Genomic DNA, 20663 nt, shown 5'->3' with positions numbered 1-20663 from the left:
AGAGAAAAAAACTTTTTTTAAAGATTTTATTTATTTATTTGACAGAAAGAGAGAGAGATCACAAGTAGGCAGAGAGGCAGGCAGAGAGAGGGGGAAGCAGGCTCACTGCTGAGCAGAGAGCTCGATGCGGGGCTCGATCCAGGACCCTGAGATCATGACCCGAGCCAACGGCAGAGGCCTAACCCACTGAGCCACCCAGGTGCCCCTTAAAAAATGTTTTTAAGTTTTTCCTGTGACCAGATTTGAAGTGTTAAAGTTTGTCTTTGGATGGGGCTATACTTACAGTTATTGGCTACCAACATGATTGAGCAACATAAAACTATTCATCAATATGTGTAATACGTTTCCATTTCCTCAGTCAAGTCGATAAACAATAATTGCAATTATAACTGTATCCAAAGAAAACTTAAACATAAAATGAAACATTTAGTGGAAGAGTACCTCTTAATGAAAGGGAGTGTTTCTTTTTTTCGACTGGTCCATGTACTTGTGGGTGAATATTAGTTAATGCTAGGATGAAAGAGCCTACCTCATATAATTTCAGTATGTGGTGCTAGTGTTGTATATATAGAAACTTTGCACACAGAAAAAATATAGGAATGGAAAGACTTTGGTTATAGTGAAGTCATTCAATTATTTTAGTCCCTTGCTTTTGAGGAATTTTGCCAATAGTTTTGAGGTCCTACCTTGTACCAGGCAGTGTTCTAGGTACTGAGTATATAGTAAGGAACAAAATCAGACAAGATCAGACAAAAATACTTATTGCATAAAACTTAATTTGTAGTCAGGGAGTCAGAAAACGAATAATATTTTTTAAAGGAAAATAAATAATACAGCATGGCAAATAGTGATAAGCACACAAGAGAAAAGAAAGCAGGGGAGAAGGAAGGACAGGTGGGGAGGAGTGAAATTACAGGTAGAGTGGCTGAAGATATATGTGAAAAAGTACACAGTGATCTAGTATCAAAACAAATTTATTACAAAATTGGTTTTGAAAGAAAAAAAAAAAGGAGCCACCTACCTGGTCATGAGTAGCTATTATTTTATCATCATGTGAAATTGAAACAGCTGTGTTGTTTAGTGACCTGGAGCATGATAGTAGGGCACCAACATAAGATTCCAGATGGCTGAGATTAATACCTTTCATGGTCAAGTGGAAAGAAGACAGTTGTGGAGGAGGCTGGAGAAACCAAGAACCAGAACGGCATCAGGTACTTTCTCAGGACACATACATTGGAAATCGGGCTCTTCGAACAAGCACCTGAAACTGCACCCCATTTGCAAAGTCTGTCCATCTGGGCATGCATTCCCCAGCTGAAGACTACTGGTCTTTTAATGCTTCCCCTCCCCTCTCCCTAGGACAAGGAGAGGCTGGATATTCTGGACAGACCTGGGGTTCCTCCCAGACTCTCCAGAATCTCCCAGTGACCGCTCCCAGTGTTTTCCAGACGAAACTGCCGGTAACGGCAATGACAGTGATATCGGGTCTCCATGTCTGAGACAGAGGGGGACAAGACAGAAATGAGAAGAGCCCATTTCGCATGGCTGTTACCAGGCAAGAAGAGGTAAAAATGTTGAAACACTCTGATCTGGACAGCCCAACCTCTAGGACTGAGGACTCTGCTCTCCTGGCCTGGAGCTGATTTATCCTTGAACATCACAATGGGTGGAGGTGCTTCCCTTTTTGAGTTACACGCACTTTCTGAAAGGTGGGAGCCATTTTAAACTCCCCGCACCATGAAGAGAAGAACAAGCAACAGCCATTAAGGTTGCATTTAGGTGTCGTGTGTCTGCCGGAAGGGCTCTTCGGGTTCCTAAAGCCATTTGGAACAGGCAGCACAAGAACCCCGGCCACCCTCTCTGGGCACCCACAGTGCTTCAGGGCACTGGCCCGTCACTGTGCCCACCACACACCTATCATGGCGCCAGGCACAGCCCGACCACAGCCTGCAATTTGGCCCAGCACAGCATGCCCTCTGAAGACTCCAATTCTGCAGACAGCAGATGACAGCAGATCAGTGATGCTGCAAAGTAGCTCATTCCCTAGTAGCGCAGGCAGAGTTTAGTTGCCAGCTACCTCCGAAATCACTGGTCTTTCCTAAAAGCCCTCATTATCTGCAGGGTGCTGCAGAATCCTATCTGTGTGAACTCAGTTGGTGGCAAAGCCTCTACCTCGGCTTTTCTCTTATGAATTCATATCACAGAACAAGTAAATCACAAGGCAACAGTCCCAATATTTGAGTTCTTGATGCCCTGAGCAATGCCTCCTTCAGACTTCCTGGCAACTAGTACAATCAGTGTGTATTAGAACTGTCTCCTATCCAAATAGCAGGAACAGTGATAGACCAGGAAGCAATTCGGAATAGATATGTTGATTGGGTCTCATCTTCCTGAGTCTTTACACTGCTCTGAGTTAAAGGAATGTTCCAGGTCCTCGGTGTTTCTTAATTCAGTGACATGCAACACGCAGCTTAAGTTGGATCAGAAACAAAATACCTATATTCCAGTAATTATTTGCTGACTATAGTTAAACCTGGGGCATAGATGATAGCTTGTGCTCTCACTGGAAATGGCACTGCTTCAGGTCCCTGTTTAAACAAACAAGTTTGCTGCTTCAGGTGTACACAATCAATCGGGTTTGCAATGTCTGAGTGAGGAACCAAGTCAGTAGCCCTGAGTTGCGTATTAGAAACTTCATTTATGACAGAAAGTTTCCTGTAGTCAAATAGAAAAGTTGCAATTGGTTGTGTACCTTTCACAAGGGGAAAACAACCCCCAAACTGTACAGTGAGCTGTTGCTTTAAATCTAGAGGAGATTTGTAATTCCTTCAGGTCAGGGAGAATCCTCATCAGGGATATGGAATGCCTAAAGTAACCACAAAGATATTTGGTTACAAGTAATATGATTGCTTCCAAGAAGTTGCTTGGCTGTGCTGTTGGAAGTTGGCACAGGAAATACATTTGAAAGGACGGCAAACAATGAGGTTTCCTGGCTGCCGGCTGTCCCTGTGGGATCTTTTATAGTAACACCTCAGTTTCCGAGAATGGATAAAGAGAACAAGGCTTTGCTTTTCTGGACAGCTGAGGCCAACTATTCAAGACTTTAATACAAAGTATACAGAGTGTACAGAATTCAACTTCATTGTCCTTCAGGTCTCCCAGCAAACTATTCCCCCCACACCCACTCCCTTGCCTCCTCCCCCACCCCGCGTCCTTCTGCCTTTCCCACCTCTTCCGTGGCCTGTCACCCTTCTGCCAAAGGTCCCCATATGCTGTTCTCACTGTAATAATTAGATTTCGTGGGAGTTTCCTTTCCATTCCTCTTCTTCCAGTACCTCTGAAAACTTGTCTATGCCTTTTTGGTTCCTTCTCGTGTTTTGTTGAAATGTATCTTAGTTCTACTGGAAAAATTCCTTAATTCAGTATCTTCTTACATCTTTCCCATGAAAATGAATTTTAGAATGCATAGTAGCTTTACTTTCTTAATCATATAATATAATTCCCTTATGGAAAACTTAAAGGCAAAAAAGTCTTGCCTATTGACTTGTTTTCAAGTCTTTTGTTAAGTTATCTTTTAAAAAAATTCATTTTTAAAAGCATTTGACATCATTAGGGAAAAAAGAAAGCTTTCAGAATCAGCACACTCACCCTCCATTTAGGCTCCAATTTACTGCTTTTCTTGAACAATCTTCCCATTCTGGTAAATGGCAAGTGTTGGTATACATATAAAAAACTAATTTTTATACAGGAGCATCATCATCTCATGGCTTGTAGGTTTCTGTTGCCAAAAAAACCACATTGCCTTCCATCCATAAAGAATTCTTGATATTTTCAGTTTCTTAAGTATCTACCTCTTTTTTAAAATTACCTACTTTTCAGGGGCGCGTGGGTGGCTCAGTGGGTTAAGCCTCTGCCTTCGGCTCAGGTCATGATCTCAGGGTCCTAGGACTGAGCCCCACATCAGGCTCTCTGCTCAGCAGGGACCCTGCTTTCCCTTCTCTCTCTCTCCCCTCCTGCCCGTCTGCCTACTTGTGATCTCTATCAAATAAATAAATAAAATTACCTACTTTTCAATAATTTTTCCTTAATAGTTACCGTTTTGGAGATTTTGTCTAGTTCTAGAAGCTTGATATTTTAAATTTTACCAATATGCGCTATTTAATTTTAATGATTTGAAAATTTTACCTCACACTAGAATTCTGATATGTGGAGAAAGTGTAGCTCATTTATCGTACCACCCACTGGGATGACCATGTGTCCTTGTTGGGTTAAGACAGTCCCTGTTTACACAGGTTGTCCTGGCATCCTGTCTAGTTTAGGTTTTGTCCTAGATTTTTTTGGTTTTCAAATGAAATATTACCATTAATAATTGTATTAGGGTAATTTAGGTTGGGTAAACTGATAGCACACCAAGCTCAAATTCTCCTCAAGATGTGTGAGAAGCAAGTGCAATGAGTAGAAATCTCCTTTTAGCACATGGTTAAATATGTAAGAAAACCAACACCACCACCCCCCATCCCGTCTTCTCCCCAAATCTTTAAGGATACAGTGGAACTAGGACTTTTCTTTCAAGGAGAGCATGTAGGTCAATCAATGATTAAAAGTAGGTGTTTGGACAGGAGCAGCAGAGACAGCTAACTCCTTTCAGTGCCAGGCAGAGGTACACCAGCTCATAGCTGCAAAGTGGGGTTAGTAGAGGGCACTCAGAACTGTAACTGCCTCCCAATGAAGCTGCAATGTTTTACTGACAAAAATAGAAACTCTCGTTTTCAAAATGTGTATGTATATATAAATGTATATATAATACCTATAATATATAATATATACCTAATATTATAACATACATTACATATATTATAAGTGTTTACATACACACAGTAGCATAAATAAGCTATAGTATTTTTTCTTCATTCAGATTTTATGAATAATGCTGTCATAAACATCTATGTACAAATTTTTGCGAGGACATAATGTTTCCATTTCTCTTGGGTCTCTACCTAGGAGTGGAACTACTGGGTCATATGGTAACTTTGTTTAACCATTTTAGAAACGATTTCCAAAGTGCCTGCACCATTTTACATTCCCTCCAGCTGTGTTTGAGGGTGCTAATTTCTCTACATCCTCACTAACATTTGTTATTATCTGATTTTGATTTGCATTTACCTGAAAACATTTTGGTAATGAACTTGATGTTGAAAACAAACAAAGAACTTGAGGAGAGAGGAATACATTATCTGTCTTTGCTTCTTTTCATCCATCAGAGTTAGGAACATTTGAGCCTTTAAAGAAATATTTTGAAAATCAGTCTAATTTTCCTCCAATAGTTGTGAGCATTTTTAGAAATGAAACTTCGACATTTTAGTTGGATTGCATTCAAGGTCAGTTGAAAATTTAAATTGAATCATTCAACAGATGAAACACCCCAAAATCATCCTTTGCACCTTTTAGTAAATGGCAGTAATTAAGAATTTATAAAAAGGAGAACATTGAAATTAATGCAGACCGAAGAGAACCAGGCAAATTAAATAATGAGAACTCAAATGTTAGGCAAGATTTAATTTTTCAATTTTATAATTTCCTCTTGAAATATCTCGACTTGAGAAAAGACTTTTTTGATAGAGCTCCTGTTTTTATTTGGACGAATTTATATTCTGCACCAAAATGAAAACAAGCTGATTTATGAGAAGGCCTAAAAATGTTGCAGCATTTATATTTGATTTTTAAAAATCATAAAGAGATAACAATTTATTTTGTTGTCTTATACAAATCTTGGCAAAGATACACTAAATGAAGGTTAAAAATAACAGTATCTGGGAGAGTATTTGGACTAAATAACATTACACATATCCACTCTTCAGCAGACTTGCTTGGAGATTACCAGCACCTTATATGGAGAGTATTTCCATAGTTAAAAATATTATGATTTACATAGTTGATTAAGATATCAACAGTTTCGGGGCACCTGGGTAGCTCAGTGGGTTAAGCCCCTGCCTTCAGCTCAGGTCATGATCCCAGAGTCCTGGGATCGAGCCCCGCATCAGGCTCTCTACTCAGCAGGGAGCCTGCCTCCCCTCTCTCCCTGCCTGCCTCTCTGCCTATTTGTGATCTCTGTCTGTCAAATAAATAAATAAAATCTTTAAAAGATATCAACAATTTCATCTTTACAAACCATAAAAAAAATTTTTAATAAGATTATAAATTAATCTATAAAAATAATAAAACCATGTTGAAAAAATATGTATTGCAGGAATATTCTGCTGATCTGGTATATTAGAGATAGAGATGGCAAAGGAGCAGATTCATATAGTCCATGAATTTATACCAAAAATGATTCTGTTAATGTTACATTTTAATGTTCAAATGATCAATATAAAAAAGTTTTCTTTTTGTTTGGCTTTAAAGCATACAGATATCAGAGCGCCTGGGTGGTTCAGTCAGTTAAGCATCTTGGCTTCTGCTCAGGTCATGATCTCGGGGTCCTGGTCTCAAGCCCTGCACTGGGCTCTGTGCTCAAGAGGGAGTCTGGTTGAGATTCTCTCCCTCTTCTTCTGCTCCTCCCCCTGCTCCCTCTCTCTCTCTCAAAAATAAATAAATAAGTCTTTGAAAAAACTGTAAAGCATACAGATATATGCTATCTTTATTTTTATAAAAGATTTTACTTTGAATATGATTTTTCAATTGAATGATTTTATTCACAAATGTATATATTTATAATTTTGTTTACTTACAAAACCCTCTTTAACTTTGGAAAGTGCCTTGTAATCACATGCTCATTCAACTTTTAATTGGTGTGATTTTCCTTCTAATTTCCCACCCATTGGTCAGCAAGATGGAGTTGATGTTTGATTAGATATCTAATCTGATAAAAATTTTATCCAATCCAACCACTTAAATGGTCCCTAAGCACTGCTTATTCTCAGTGGGAAGATCTTTTCAGTGTCACAGAATGACTCCTCTTTCACTGTTTCTTTCCCTAACATAGTGTCAGGGTAACTTATGTGACCTGGTAGGAAAAGGATGGGCTTCAGGTTCCTCTAGTCTCCAAGGGGATTGCCTGGAAATGGTTCTTGCCACCTGGTTGTTGTGTACCCTACGGGACTCCAAAGCTCATGTCTACACAGTGATCTGGTGAAGCTTTGATTGACCCAGCCTTATCTCAGCTTCTTCACTGATAAGAACAGATACTACACTTGATCTTAGCCAAAAGCTTCTTCAATTGAGGTAAAAGGATACAGCAGGCCAGGAATTGATCGACTACACCCAGATTAAGTCAAGGCTTCAGTAGAACTTCTGGTAACCTCAGACAGGAGCTCCTCAAGGCCAACACAGTCATCCCTCTCTAAATCACAGGTCACTGACATGCCTGTCTTGAGCTAAGGATATGACACAATATTACATACCTAAACACATGCTCCCTCATGGAGAGTTCAGTGTCCCTCTATGCCTACATGTATGCTCATGTTATAGTGCCATAATATAACCAAAGTTTGATGTAAAGTAACCAATACTTTTAATGGATTACCCTCCCCCAAAAGAACAAAAAGATGTAAACTAAGATTAGCCGTGGACATTGTGATTGGAAAAGAAAGACAGAAGCTGTGATCAAAACGGAAAGAAATTAGAATGAATGTCATCAGCATAGTGGTTCTATACAGACTGTGGGACCAGTACCGTGAAACCAGAGATGAAAACTTCTTTGCAAAAGATGCCTATTTGTCAAGGATGGCTTGAGGACAAAAGGCATGGACACAGATTGTGTGACTTCTCAAAGGTCTTTCTAATGATGTCATAAATATTCTTAAGAACAAAAAGTGGATTCTGGCAACAAGACGAGAAGGTCTATCTTCTGATAGATAGGGGGAAAGGGCATATCCGTATGCCCAAACACATTATTTAAAATCTAATGTTATTTAATGTTACTTCATTTTTCACTAAAGTCAATAACAACTTTGATTTTGTAGTCCATAAGAGCCCAAGTTCTTAATGTGTTTCTTAAAAGTTCCCTGTTTTTTGACAATTGCTAATATTTTTAGCAGCCTTTTATATTGAGTACACATTTTTCCATTTGTGGTAGACAGATTTTTTGTTGATATTATTTTCCCGTGTTCTATTTTAAACACCTAGTATTATGTGTGTTTTTATATACACAATTATTCACATGGGGCTATGTTATATTTTCAGTTGATTTCATAGGCGGACTTGATGCACACTCCTACTACCAGGATCATGTTGAGTTAAAGCCTGTTAACCTGTAAGTAAAGGTGTGATGAGATGGAAAATATTAATCCTTCTAACTTGGTCAAAACTAACCAAACCTGAAATAATTTGGACCTGCTACTACTAATCATTGGTTTAATTTTCCACTCATATTTAAACCACACCTTTTACATGTAACCCAACATCATCATTATTATTGTTCATTCCAAGAATAATTTGAAATAGGTAACATGGTTTATGTTTCTAAAATGGTATTTTTGTTTACTTTTTTTCTTGTCAGAGGTTGATTGCCAAATTGGAAAAAAAATGATAATGTAGTCTGTGAGAAGAGAAACTAAATATGTAACTTGGGGGCTACATTACAGAGGGAAAAGGGGGAGAAAGATTAGGTTAGAAGCCAGGCTCCATGTGTGTCATGTCAGGGCCTTCCTGGACAGCCCTGAGACTTGGTTCTCCCACCTGTAATATGGTTTCATGGGCAGAAGAGGGAGGATGGATTCAATGGGATGATGTAAGTATAGCATAGGTAAAATACCTATGGCTGTGCCTCATTCTCAAATATTTGACTAACTCTTCCCAGAGGACATGAAAGCAAGTCAACAGCTGCAACAAAAAACACCTTTACCTGAACAGATGTCAGTTGAGTTTAAGGAAAGAGCTGTGGCCACCTGATTGGTAAAATACCAGAAAGCAAGAAAATAGATACAGTGACTCCATTCCTAGAAAACTCTAAGTAACAAATAGCTGCTGAAAATAACATCTATCCTGTGCTACGCATTCAGCATGGATTGTCTCTCTTAACCCTCATGGAAATACTGTATTAATGAATAGTCCCACTGCATTAAAAACAAAACAAAGGGGGCGCCTGGGTGGCTCAGTGGGTTGAGGCCTCTGCCTTCGGCTCAGGTCATGGTCCCAGGGTCCTGGGATCGAGCCCCTCATCGGGCTCTCTGCTCGGCGGGGAGCCTGCTTCCTCCTCTCTCTCTGCCTGCCTCTCTGCCTGCTTGTGATCTCTGTCTATCAAATAAATAAATTAAAAAATCTTAAAAAAACAAAAAACAGAGGTGCGTAGAGATTAGACAAATTTTCCAAAGAGCTGGGATCTCTTCTGATTGATAAGCTAAGACCACCCCTGAGGCTGTGGACTTGCTCAGATGACCTTCCTGTTCTTTCAGCCCAATGTTCTACAATTCCATGGTGATAAAGAAAATGATGTAAAACAGGTTCTTCTGTGAGAAACACACAAGGAAGTCTTTATCTGCCACCTCTTTGCCATCGTGATTCCTGCCCACCTCTGCAGCTCCACCTCCACCCCCCACCCCCAGCCTGGAGAAGCCTGCCCTGGCTCCTCTAGCCTCTCCAGGTTGAATTAGTTTTATTCTGGCAGAATGATCTAAAGGAAACATAGCTCACAAGCTACACAAATCAGCACTGTGCCTGTCACATGATAGATGTTTAAATAAATGTTGGTTTCTTAAAGCAAATCCAATTTGGAAAATCATTCACCTAATATAACACTCTGGGACTAAGCAGTCACCACCTCATTACTCATGCTACTGAGTGCTTGTAAATGATGTGCTCCAAAAGTTGATATTTGTGGATCTGGGGAACTTGGCAGAGATTGTGACAGTAATAAAGATGATGAGTGCATTGGAAGTGAGGAAAGAAGGGAAACAACGCCTAGCAGTGGCTAGGAGAGTCTAATGTGCATTTGTTATTTAATAAAGAAGGTGATGAATGAATTCTTTCATCTCCACTGTGAAAAAAAAAATAACCCAGCAGAGGAAATTGCAATATGAAAAATGCAGGTCAGATGTAAGAAACATCTTTCTATTAAGGAAGGTTATTAAAATTGCAATTGATTAATGTTGTTAATAGAATCTCCTTTTTTGAATGGCGTGTGTATCCATGTACCTGACAGTTTTCTGGCATGACCCAGGGGCAAGTGACTGCCGTCTATGCTCCCTCCACTCTCTCCTTTCTCTGTGAATCAAGAGTACATGAACTGTTCCCATGAGACTACCTGAAAGGCTTTGATCAACTCTACTGCCTCCTCAAAGGGTTTTCTCAACTACCCTGTTCTCTGACGAACTCACACACCTTTTTAGCTGAATGCAGCATCAACTACAGGCTGCAGAAAGCGATAGAACAAGTTCCTGCTTTGCCAGATTATGTGTATGTCTGTCAGATGAATATGGAAAGCCTTTCAACCATGAAGAGAGTAGGAATCTGAAAGATCAAACTAAACCTAAATTAAAATCCTTGCGCATGAAACAATTGAAGAGGCCAGTACGTGGGCTCCCCGCTGGTATGCAAATAGTGCTATTTCTCCAGTTGGCATCAGTCAGCCTGCTTGCTTTCTTCTAATAAGGCCGTTATCTTGGATTCTGTAGTGCCCAGCTCAGTGATGTCATATCACCACCCAGCAACAGGTTGGAGAAAAAGCCAGGCTTCTGTAGGACTTGTCAGACAGGGAAGGGAATGTTGGTGTTTTACTTTCATTAAGTCCCTTTAATCTCCATAGAGTGCAAAGCCAGGTTTTACGAGGAAGCCACTTTAGTAGTGGAATCGTGAAAATCCTGAGCACACACTCCCAAGTCCACATATGTGGAAGGGTAGCTTTTGACTCTCAAGGGTAGTTACAAGCAGACAGTCCATTGCCGATTTGTATAGGAAGCCTTCGTTCTCATGTTTGATTGTGTCATTGCTCCTAATCATAAATTCCCCATTTGTGTTCCCACAGTCACATCGTGGGTGAATGTGCGTGTTGGGGGTGATGCGATAGGAGAAGGCAGTTTACATATGGAGTTGGTCTGTCACTTCTCACTTGCAGGGGCGCGACATGGACTAGGGGTTGATACCTGAGCTGACTTAGGAAAGATGATAAGGAGTTAATCGAAAGCAGAAAGAATGGGTGTCCCCTGCATGGAGGCGAATTTGCTTGGCCATTCTACAGAGGGTGAAGCTGAAATTCATGATTATCCAATCTAGAGTTTGTCCTAGGGGTCACAGAACCTGAGCAAGCCTAGGAGGAAGCAGATGTTTAAGCAGAGCAGGAACCTTGATGACTCCCGGCTGGGATGGCCCCGGAGCCTCAGCAGCCATGGCTCCACCATTTAACAACATCACTCTTTATACCTAAAGCTGTGGAGATGCCAGCCATAAAAAAGAGTGAGATTTTCCCATTTGCAACCACATGGATGGACCTAGAGGGTGTAATGCTAAGTGAAATAAGTGAGACAGAGAAAGACAAATACCATATGCTCTGATTCATATGTGGAATTTAAGGAAAAGCAAATGAACGAAGAAAAAAAAGACCAAAAAAAAAAAAAAAAAAGAGAGACTCAAATGCAGAGAACAAAGTGATGGTTATCCGAGGGAGGTGGGGGGAGGGATGGGTGAAGTAGACGAAGGGAAGACGAACACTTGTGATAAGCACTGAGAAATGTATGGAATTGTTGAATCACTATATTGTATACCTGAAACCAATGTAACATTAGATGTTAATTATACTTGAATTAAAAAAAAAAATGTGTATAGGTAAACAAGATTCCCACTATCCCTACCTACTACCCAGCAAAACCACAGCCAAGGGACCAGGCTTGGCAGAATCAGTGGGGAAAGAAGATCCTGTGAGTTTGACTCTAGTCTGGCATGGGGAAGAGACATGAGAGGTGTAGAATGGGGGAAGATCTTGGGTGTCCCCCACACCACCCCCAAACACACACTATGAGGAGATAGGGCAGGGTCCCTCAGCCTTACACTGGTGAAATACCACACACACACACACACACACACACGCACACACGCACACACACAAAATAAAGGGGCATCTGGCTGGCTCCGTCAAGTGGCTGCTTTTCGCTCAGGTCATGATCCCGGGGTCCTGGGTTCCAGCCCTACATCACTGTCCCTGTTCAGTGGCGAGCTTGCTTCTCCCTCTCCATCTGCACCCCAACGTGTGCTCTCTCTCAAATACATAAATAGAATCTAAAAAAAAAAAAAAAAATATATATATATATATATATAGAAAGTGCAAACATGCTATAGAGATGATTTCAGTGGATGTTGTCTGGGTCTGGCTTTGGGATATGTGACCCACCAGTCAGGGACAGCCTGTGTTGGAGTCAGTCCATCTCCTGGCACAGCCATCCGTGAGGGTGTTGTAACTCTCAAATAAGATCCTGGGTCTCTGCCGGGGCCTCCTCCATCCTGCCACCACACGCCGACACCATCTTTCATGAGGGGAAACAGCAAGCATGGCTCTTGTCATTGGAGCCGTGAAACACGTGGTCAGTGGGGGCTTTGAACAGGACACCTACCAAGCCGCTGATTATGGAGGCTGCAGTAATACCAAGGGGAGAGGGCTAATAAAAGCAGATTTACTTCTCAGAAAGAAAAATCACTTTGGCAAAAAAAAAAAACAAAAAACAAAAACCCATGCAGCTATGAAAGAGACATGGAATTTCAGTGAACGTCCTAGTGAGCAGCTAAATTAAAGTGTGTCAAAATCAAGATGGTTAGCAACTGGGTAGTGGGAAAATCACACTCTATGTGGCAGTAATTCTTCAGATAGAAATAATTAGACCAAGGTACTTCATCAAAAAAAAAAAAAAAAAGCAGCAGTGGAATTCCAGAACTGGTTCTTTTTTTTAAAAAATATATTTATTTATTTGACAGAGAGAGGGATCACGAGTAGGCACAGTGGCAGGCAGAGAGAGGGGGAAAGCAGGCTCCCCGCTGGGCAGGGAGCCCGATGTGGGACTCGATCCCAGGACCCTGAGATCATGACCTGAGCTGAAGGCAGAGGCTTAACCCATTGAGGCACCCAGGTGCCCTCAAAAACTGTGTTCTACAATAGAGATAGAGAGATTGGATGACGTTAGACATTTCTATGAAGAAGATGCCCCACGACTGCCATTGAGAGAGACTTTATAGAAAAACTTATTCCCCCACGTTCAGCCAATCTGTTTCTAAGGTTTCCAAATGAGAACTTTTCTCTCGCATCTACACTTGTCTGATTGCCTTGGCTGGAGACTCATTTTTTGTCACCTGCTAGGTGGCTGCTGCTGATTGAGTGTCGGCTCTTGCAACGCAATACGAGGACAGATGAGGTAAATTCCCATTTTAGGTGGGCTCTACCATCAGCGCTCACTTGCACCTTCCTTCACTGCCTGGTCTCTCTCTGCCTCTAATGGTCCAAGGCCAGAGGAAATTGGCCTCTAATGACTGGCTGCTGGACAGAGTGGAGACGGTCACACCCACTTGCTCTTCCCTGAGAAAAACTCCTTCATATCAGTGTCCCTGTGAGTTGGTGCAAGACCACTTTGCATTCACAGCACCTAGATTAAGAACCATCGAAGAGAACCAAACAGAGGTGCATGTGTGCAGGTGTATAGGAAATGGGGAGGTCAGAACAATGTGCTTTCAAACATTAATTTAAAAACCAGCAACCATCAGGGAAACCTGGGTGGCTCAGCTGGGGTTAAGCCTCCAGCCCTTGATTTCATCTCAGGTCATGATCTTGGGGGTCCTGAGATCTAGCTCCGAGTGGAGCCCCATGGAGCCTACTTAAGATTATCTCTCTCTCTCCCTCTGCTCCTCTCCCACCCTCCCCAACCCTCCACCCCCCACCCCCACTGCAAGCAAGATCTCGCTAAATAAATAAATAAATAAGCCAGTAACCACGGAGGAACCTGGAGTCTACAACCTACATTCTCTCCATCACCCCTCTTTCTCGATCAAGCCCCTAAAGATTAATAAAAGATAACTCTTTGTCTTTATCCTGTTTTCATTTGCCCTTAATTGTCTTTCGCACTCCCACATTTCTCTATCTATTCTTTCTGTCCCCTGTGGCACACAGCTCAAGGTGTCTGTAATCTGCTCGAAACGAGGGCTGCCTGCCCTTCGCATTGCTGAGTGTAGTGTCGGCGTTGGAGGAGAGCTGCCTTCCATTGCTGAGTGTAGCGGAGTTCTGCTGCCTAAGGACTTCCATCAGTCCCTGGAAATGGTGGGCGCTGACAACAGGCATTAACTTTCCCCCCCACAGCCTCAGGAATGGAGAGCGCAACAACCTGTACCGCACCCAGCCCCTTCTTGGTTGTCCCAGAGGAGAGCCAGGCTTCCCTGCGTGCCTGCCTTACTTAACTCCAAGGGCCATGCGTTGGGCTTCGTGCTCCTCCTCTCTTCTGAGCACTTTCCCTCTGTCACTGATATTAATAACTCTGTGATCCATCCTAGGAAATGACTAATTCATTTTAGGAGCTATGTAAGAACATACTCTAATGTGTGGCCATCCGACAATGTAGTGGTGAAAAGGCCATGTCTATATGGCTCAGACTCGTCACTAGGCTAGTCCGTTCTCACACCACTGTTCTCGCCGGGAAGGACTGATGCCACCAACAGCGCAGCCAGCAACACGCAAATAGGGTCTGCCATGACCGTGACCGATGGTCCGTCTCTGCCCCATGCCTCACTGGGATCACTGAGAACTTCTCATTTGACATGTGGCCTGACTCACTGCCCCCAGACCCTTGTGGAACCTGGTTCTCACATTGCCTTGTAAAGCATGTGAAGCCTTTTCCAAAATGAGAAAACTCGCATCTGCTTGGCACCCTCCAGGGAAACTGTCAATTCCCGTCTTTCTGAGAACTCTCGGGAATCTTCTCAGAACTTGTCATAGATATTAACAGCAAGAAAATAGATTTACCCAGTGATAAGGAGACACGGAGCCCTCTCCCCCTCCCTCATTAATTGACCTAAGAAAAATAACTTCATTTTGCCTGTTTCCAAAAGAAAATATCCTCTGACTTTAAAATTAAATGCAATGAACATAAACCAGATTTTATGTTGGAAACATATTTTGTTTGATTTTATATTCACAGCAAGAAATACTTATAATCCCACATTATGACAGGTTCTGGGAAGAAACAAGACATAGGAAAGAAAATAGAGTACACAGATATCTTACACACACACACACACACACACACACACACACCCCAGAAGTAATATAGAGATACTTAGAAAAGCAATAGAAAAAAGACAATGACAGGCCTCTCAGAAGACACACTTTGAAATAACATCACTATGTTATTATTCAATTTTATTCTGACTTAAGGGTAGGTATCCTCAGGTAACTACTAACATACCTATGAACTTCTGAAGAAAAAAAATAGAGATATGATCTTATGGTTCCCAAAAGTCAAACTGTTCTACCCAGATTCATTAATCAATCATAGCCCCATTAAAAGAGAGACGACTAGATATTATATGTCTCCAGATGTGACACAATGAGAAGACACAACACCACATATGAAGTATCTTGCCACAAGGTCAAGCTTGGACTGAAAGTGTAGAAAAAAGAAGAATAGAACAAGTTCAATCTCACCACAAAAGATTAACGTGATGGGTAAACCTAGAAGTTCCCCCAGATTCCCATTAGTACTACCACTAATGAAAGAACCTCCCCTACGGTCTTATCCTCATTCTAGAAGAGATTCACTTGTAAGACGGATGGACAAGCTTTAAGACCTTGAATCTCCTTCCTAACTAAAACACTGTATAAAACTATAAAAATTCTGCCATTATAATCTCATCTCTTTATCTTTCTGTTTCAATCTCTGTCAAATTACAATGGGGTAGGCGCACCTAGGTGGCTTAGTCAGTTAAGCATCTGCCTTTGGCTCAGGTCATGATCTCAGGGTCCTGGGATCAAGACCCAAATCAGACTCCTTGCTCAGTGGGGAGTCCGTTTCTCCCTTTCCCTCTCCCTCTGTCATTCCCCTTCTTGTGCTCTTTGACTCTCTCTCTCTGTCACATAAATAAATAAAATAAAATAAATTACAATGAGGGAAAATGGTAGACATGTGAGCTATAAGTCTTCCAGAACATAGGAAATAGAGGAGCAGAGACAATGTGATAGGGAGAAGGGGAGAGAACTAAAGAACTCCAACTCTTTTTTTTTTTTTAAAGATTTTGTTTATTGGACAGAGATCACAAGTAGGCAGAGAGGCAGGCAGAGAGAGGGGGAAGCAGGCTCCCCATTGAGCAAAGAGCCTGATGTGGGGTCAATCCCAGGACCCTGGGATCACCACCCAGGTGCCCCAAGGACTCCAACTCTTGAGGCCTGCAGGAGGGAACAAAACTTACACGGAGGAGAGTGGTTACCAAAAAGTAAAACTGGAAAGTTGGAGGTTTTTTTTCAGCTATTTCAAATGATGACCCAAAAGGTCTACTCTGGGCTATAGGAAGAGTCATTGAACTGAGTTAACAGAAGAGACTTGCTAGATGGGGCTATAAAATAAATGCGAAACACAGCCTCTACCGGCAGGATACTTATAATGTTGTCGGAGGGAGGAAACTTACATACCTGAGTGAAACAATCAGAGCCAAATTAAATGTGAAATTGAACACCATTAGCTCCACAGGGGGTACAGCAGACAAGGTAGGAGTTGCTACCAGCAGGGGGAGAAAGCAGTATGGCTGACAAGGGACTACAAGTCTGCTGGGGACAAGAAACATCAACCGAACCCTATGGATGAATAGGCCTTGGAGCCCCTAAGACTTTTTTCATGAGAGAAACAGAGAGAGCAAAAGTATTCAACAAATACTAAGTGCCAGCAATGCGGTGGACAGTGCACTGGGGTTGATCTTGTGGGAAGATGCGTAAGCCCGAACCGCCACTTCCAAAGGCTCGCTCCCTAGTCAGAATCGATAGACAAGACTAACTAGATGGGAGTGTGTATTCCAGAGAAACAGAACCAATAGTGTGTGCGTGTGTGTGTGTGTGTGTGTGTGTGTGTGTGTGTGTGTGGAGAGAGAGAGAGATTTTAGAGATTTTAAGCATTTGGCTCATGGGATAATGGGGCCAGGCAAATCCAACAAGTGTAGGGGCAGACTGGACACCCGGGGAATGGTTGATGTTACAGTCTTGAGTCCAAAGGCAGTCCAGAGGCAGAATTCCTTCTTCCTGAGGTCACCTCAGTCTTTGTTTTTCCGTCCTTTTAAGGGACTGAATAAGACCTACCCACGACAAGGAGGATAATCTGCTTTATTTAAAGTCTACTGATTTTAATGTGAATTTCACCTTTAAAAAAAATACCTTCATAGCCACCTTAGGTTGGTGTTTGACCAAGTATCTGGGTGCCCTGGCCTACCCAAGTTGATGCATAAAATTAACCATCACAGGAGGGGATGTACGTAGGGACATAGATCAGCGTATGAAAGCCAGATAAAGATGATTCTTGAGCTGTCAACCAAGAGGATGCTGTAGGCTAAGGATGTACCTAGCAGGAGACGTGCTACTACCCTGTCATCTTTACCCCAAGGCAACCAAAGGCCATACCTTTGCATCGGTCCTCCATCCCCTCTCTCCCAGGAAGGCGATCCTATATTACAATTTTTATACCTGATTGCACACCTAATCTGAAGACTGGGGTTTTTTGGCTTTCTTATTGCTACAATTATATACACAGACCGCATGGGCAACACCCAGAAGCTACTTTGTCTTTTGAGAAGCCTGGATGACTAGAAAGGAAATTCAGTTTTCAATTTTGAAGTTCCTTAAAGCAATCCATATTTTCTGTTTTAGGTCGAAATAAGTAATGACACTGACTCTGAAACACGGCTGCTGAACTTGACTGAGGAATTCAGGCACCACTGAGAGCACCTCTCTGCATTGACACGTCTCACCTCCTCCCAGAGGATGGACTGCGTCTCCCTCCTTCCCCGCGAGTCACCGAGTTCTTTGGTCACAGCCTATGTGTTATTAGCATTGTGCGCTAGAGGTGTAGGTGATTGGGTGGGTATTTTTTAAGTCATTTTCTTCTTACATGAATACTTGTAAATTATTTAAAAATTGTTTTTTCATTTTTTAACAGCATTTAATGTGAGGCATGCAAAATGAAAAAAAAATTTCATGAAAGCCTTCTACAGTCTATTCTAAAAGAAATACTGGTTCTTGTATTGAGGTGTCCAGTCAATGTTGCTGATGACCGCAGTTACCCTATGCCCGATAGACTTTGCATTAACAGATATTACGGGGGGCTATTCACCATGAACTTAGAGCTGTGACAGCTGGTGAATAGGTGCAAACAGCGGATCTGGGTTTCAGACTGACCATGGGGCATTTTCTCGACACCACACGACAAAACATGAAGTCCTCCTTCGTTCTCAATTTTCCAGAATGCAGAATAACATCACACCATCTAAATTTTCAGATTCGTGCATGTTATCTTGTTCTTCCTGTGTTCTGGAAATTATATCATGGGGGTATAGAAGAGTAACATGATTAGCAGACATCTTTCTACTTTTGGAGGGTACATGGGTATCTCTGGCATTCATATTTTCTATTCTTTATCCCAGTTCTGACACTGGTGTCCAGTCAAAACATACTGGGCTTGGGAGACAGAAATCACAACCATAAATCTGCAATCAGGAATGTTGCTCTTAAGATAACCAAAAGGAGCTTTAAAATGGTGTGGAATCTCTATAAAGGCTTCTTAAAAAGATACTTATATTTGTTCAACATCAATTTTTCTTTCTCTGACCCCATCCCAATAATCAAGAAACTAATACGGGAATCATAATTTTCCATAGAAAAAAAGAACTGCTTTGAAAGCACATCATAGTTTTTCCTTTTGTATCTTTCAATTATTATTTCCCATATCAAAATAAATTTTGCTCACTTTGTACAGCAACCAACATAAGGTCACCCATAGATCATAAAATTGTGTACGTGTGCACTCCTTCCATCCAAAAGTTGTTAACTTAGCCCATACATCTCTAAGAAGGCAATCTATAAAACATCTAAAATCACATGAAAATTTTTGTATGTGTATAGAGATTCTTGTTTTCTTTTGGGAGTCTATATATTTTATGAGACTCTGTTAAGAATCAGAACCAATACAAAAGTCTACCCTGGTTCCTCCCAGTTCACGACTACCACTGTGGCATTCTAAAGGCTCCTTTTAGTCACTAGAGTTTGGATTGTGCCCCCTCGGTCAGGAGAATCACTCTGAATCCCATCATTTTTCATTCTACTGAATAAACCCAACTTCAAAATGAAGAGGAGTTCATCTGAAGGGACCTCGGAAATGATCAAATCCAAGCCGCTATTGCATGGTTGAGGGATCTGAAGACTAGAGGATTTGGTGGCCTGGTCCAGAGTCCTGCCTGTATACAGAGGGGCAAGAGCTATGGCCAAAGGAAGGGGAACTGGAAGGCAAACAGTAAGGTTTGGGTCCAGGCCCACCACTCTGGCCTTGGACAGTGCTGGACATCTTGGCCTTGGAATTTTCCTCATCTGTAAGACTGAACTATAATTGCTACCTCCCGAGGATGAGGTGAGAATCAGATGAAATGTAAAAAGTGTCCTGGAATCTCTGACACCCCATATTTGAAAGAGACAGTTAGTATTGTAATATCAAAACAAGTTGGACCCTGTCTGCAGTTCTTGCCATACAACCACGTGCAATGAAAGGCCCATGAAAACACCAAACTCTTCGAAGTTTTCTAAAAAGTAGCTTGAAAATATTGCCCTGTTTGAACAACTGGAAACACTGAAGACTAAAAATTGCATTTCCTAATTAAAAATAACTTCTATATTTTGAGATTAATCCATATGATTTTTATGGGTCAAGCTAATAGAATATCAAGAATGTAGAAAGTAAGACAGGAGAATAAAAGTAATATGTCAGTATTTTAAACTGTCATTTCATTATCCCACACACACACATGCACAAATAAAACATAATTAACATTTCACAAATTAGCACCATACTAACTTTTGTTGCTGTTCTAACTTCATGTAAGTGTGTACGTACTGGTAAGGTGCCCTGGAGAGTCCTACACCCTGTGTCACTGCAGGTGACAGATTTGAGGAGGAAATCCTTACACTAGTGATTTTTTTTCTATGGATTTTCAATATAGGTGACTACTTAATATGGTATCCCAGCAATTTGTAATGACAGTTCTAAAGTTCCAGAGAATTCACCTCTCATCAGAGACAAGTTAGATCGATCCCCTCTCCTCCCCCCTTTGCTTCTCCCTACCTCCCCTCTCCTGGCTGCTCCTTCGAGGTTCTGCTTCCCTACGACAAAGGAATGAAAAGAAGTGCTGAGCTTTGCATTAATGCTCAGCGGTCATCCTTGATCTGGGTCTTTCCATTGCAGGGCTGTCACGGTCGCTGCTCCTTGGGAGGGAATGCCTCCAGTTCTTGCAATTCTTGCCTCTTGTTTTAGGGAATCCATCCAGCACTGAGCATTCTGTGGGGCTTTCAATAGACATGTTCACTATGTCTCTATTTGTGCCAGATCTTGGCTTCTCCATATGCAATGTGTGTGTGAGCAGAGTAAAGGAAAATGGATGTTCTCTGAGCCTGCAATCATTTGCCTGAATCTCAGTATCCTGAGAGATAGTGCAGCTCTGGGTTCAAGAGTCCTCCT

General features: G+C 41.6%; 1 protein-coding gene across 2 annotated transcripts in view; it reads left to right on the top strand.

The window, feature by feature from the left end:
- Positions 1 to 19918, top strand: part of NKAIN3 (sodium/potassium transporting ATPase interacting 3) — a 140788-nt gene extending 120870 nt beyond the window's left edge. The window contains exons 3-4 of one of the 2 annotated variants that reach the window (XM_044245538.1): positions 8182 to 8251; positions 17810 to 19918. In XM_044245538.1, coding sequence (XP_044101473.1) covers positions 8182 to 8251; positions 17810 to 17819 — 80 coding nt within the window. In that variant the 3' untranslated portion in view covers positions 17820 to 19918. The remainder of the gene's footprint in view (positions 1 to 8181; positions 8252 to 17809) is intronic. The other variant, XM_044245539.1, reaches the window with a different exon arrangement.
- The last annotated feature ends 745 nt before the right edge of the window (positions 19919 to 20663 follow it).

The sequence above is a fragment of the Neovison vison genome, chromosome 4 (genome assembly GCF_020171115.1).
Source record: "Neovison vison isolate M4711 chromosome 4, ASM_NN_V1, whole genome shotgun sequence".
In the NCBI taxonomy this organism is placed as follows: domain Eukaryota; kingdom Metazoa; phylum Chordata; class Mammalia; order Carnivora; family Mustelidae; genus Neogale; species Neogale vison.
Note: the sequence above shows the minus strand (reverse complement) of the source record. Positions and strands in the feature narration are given on the sequence as shown.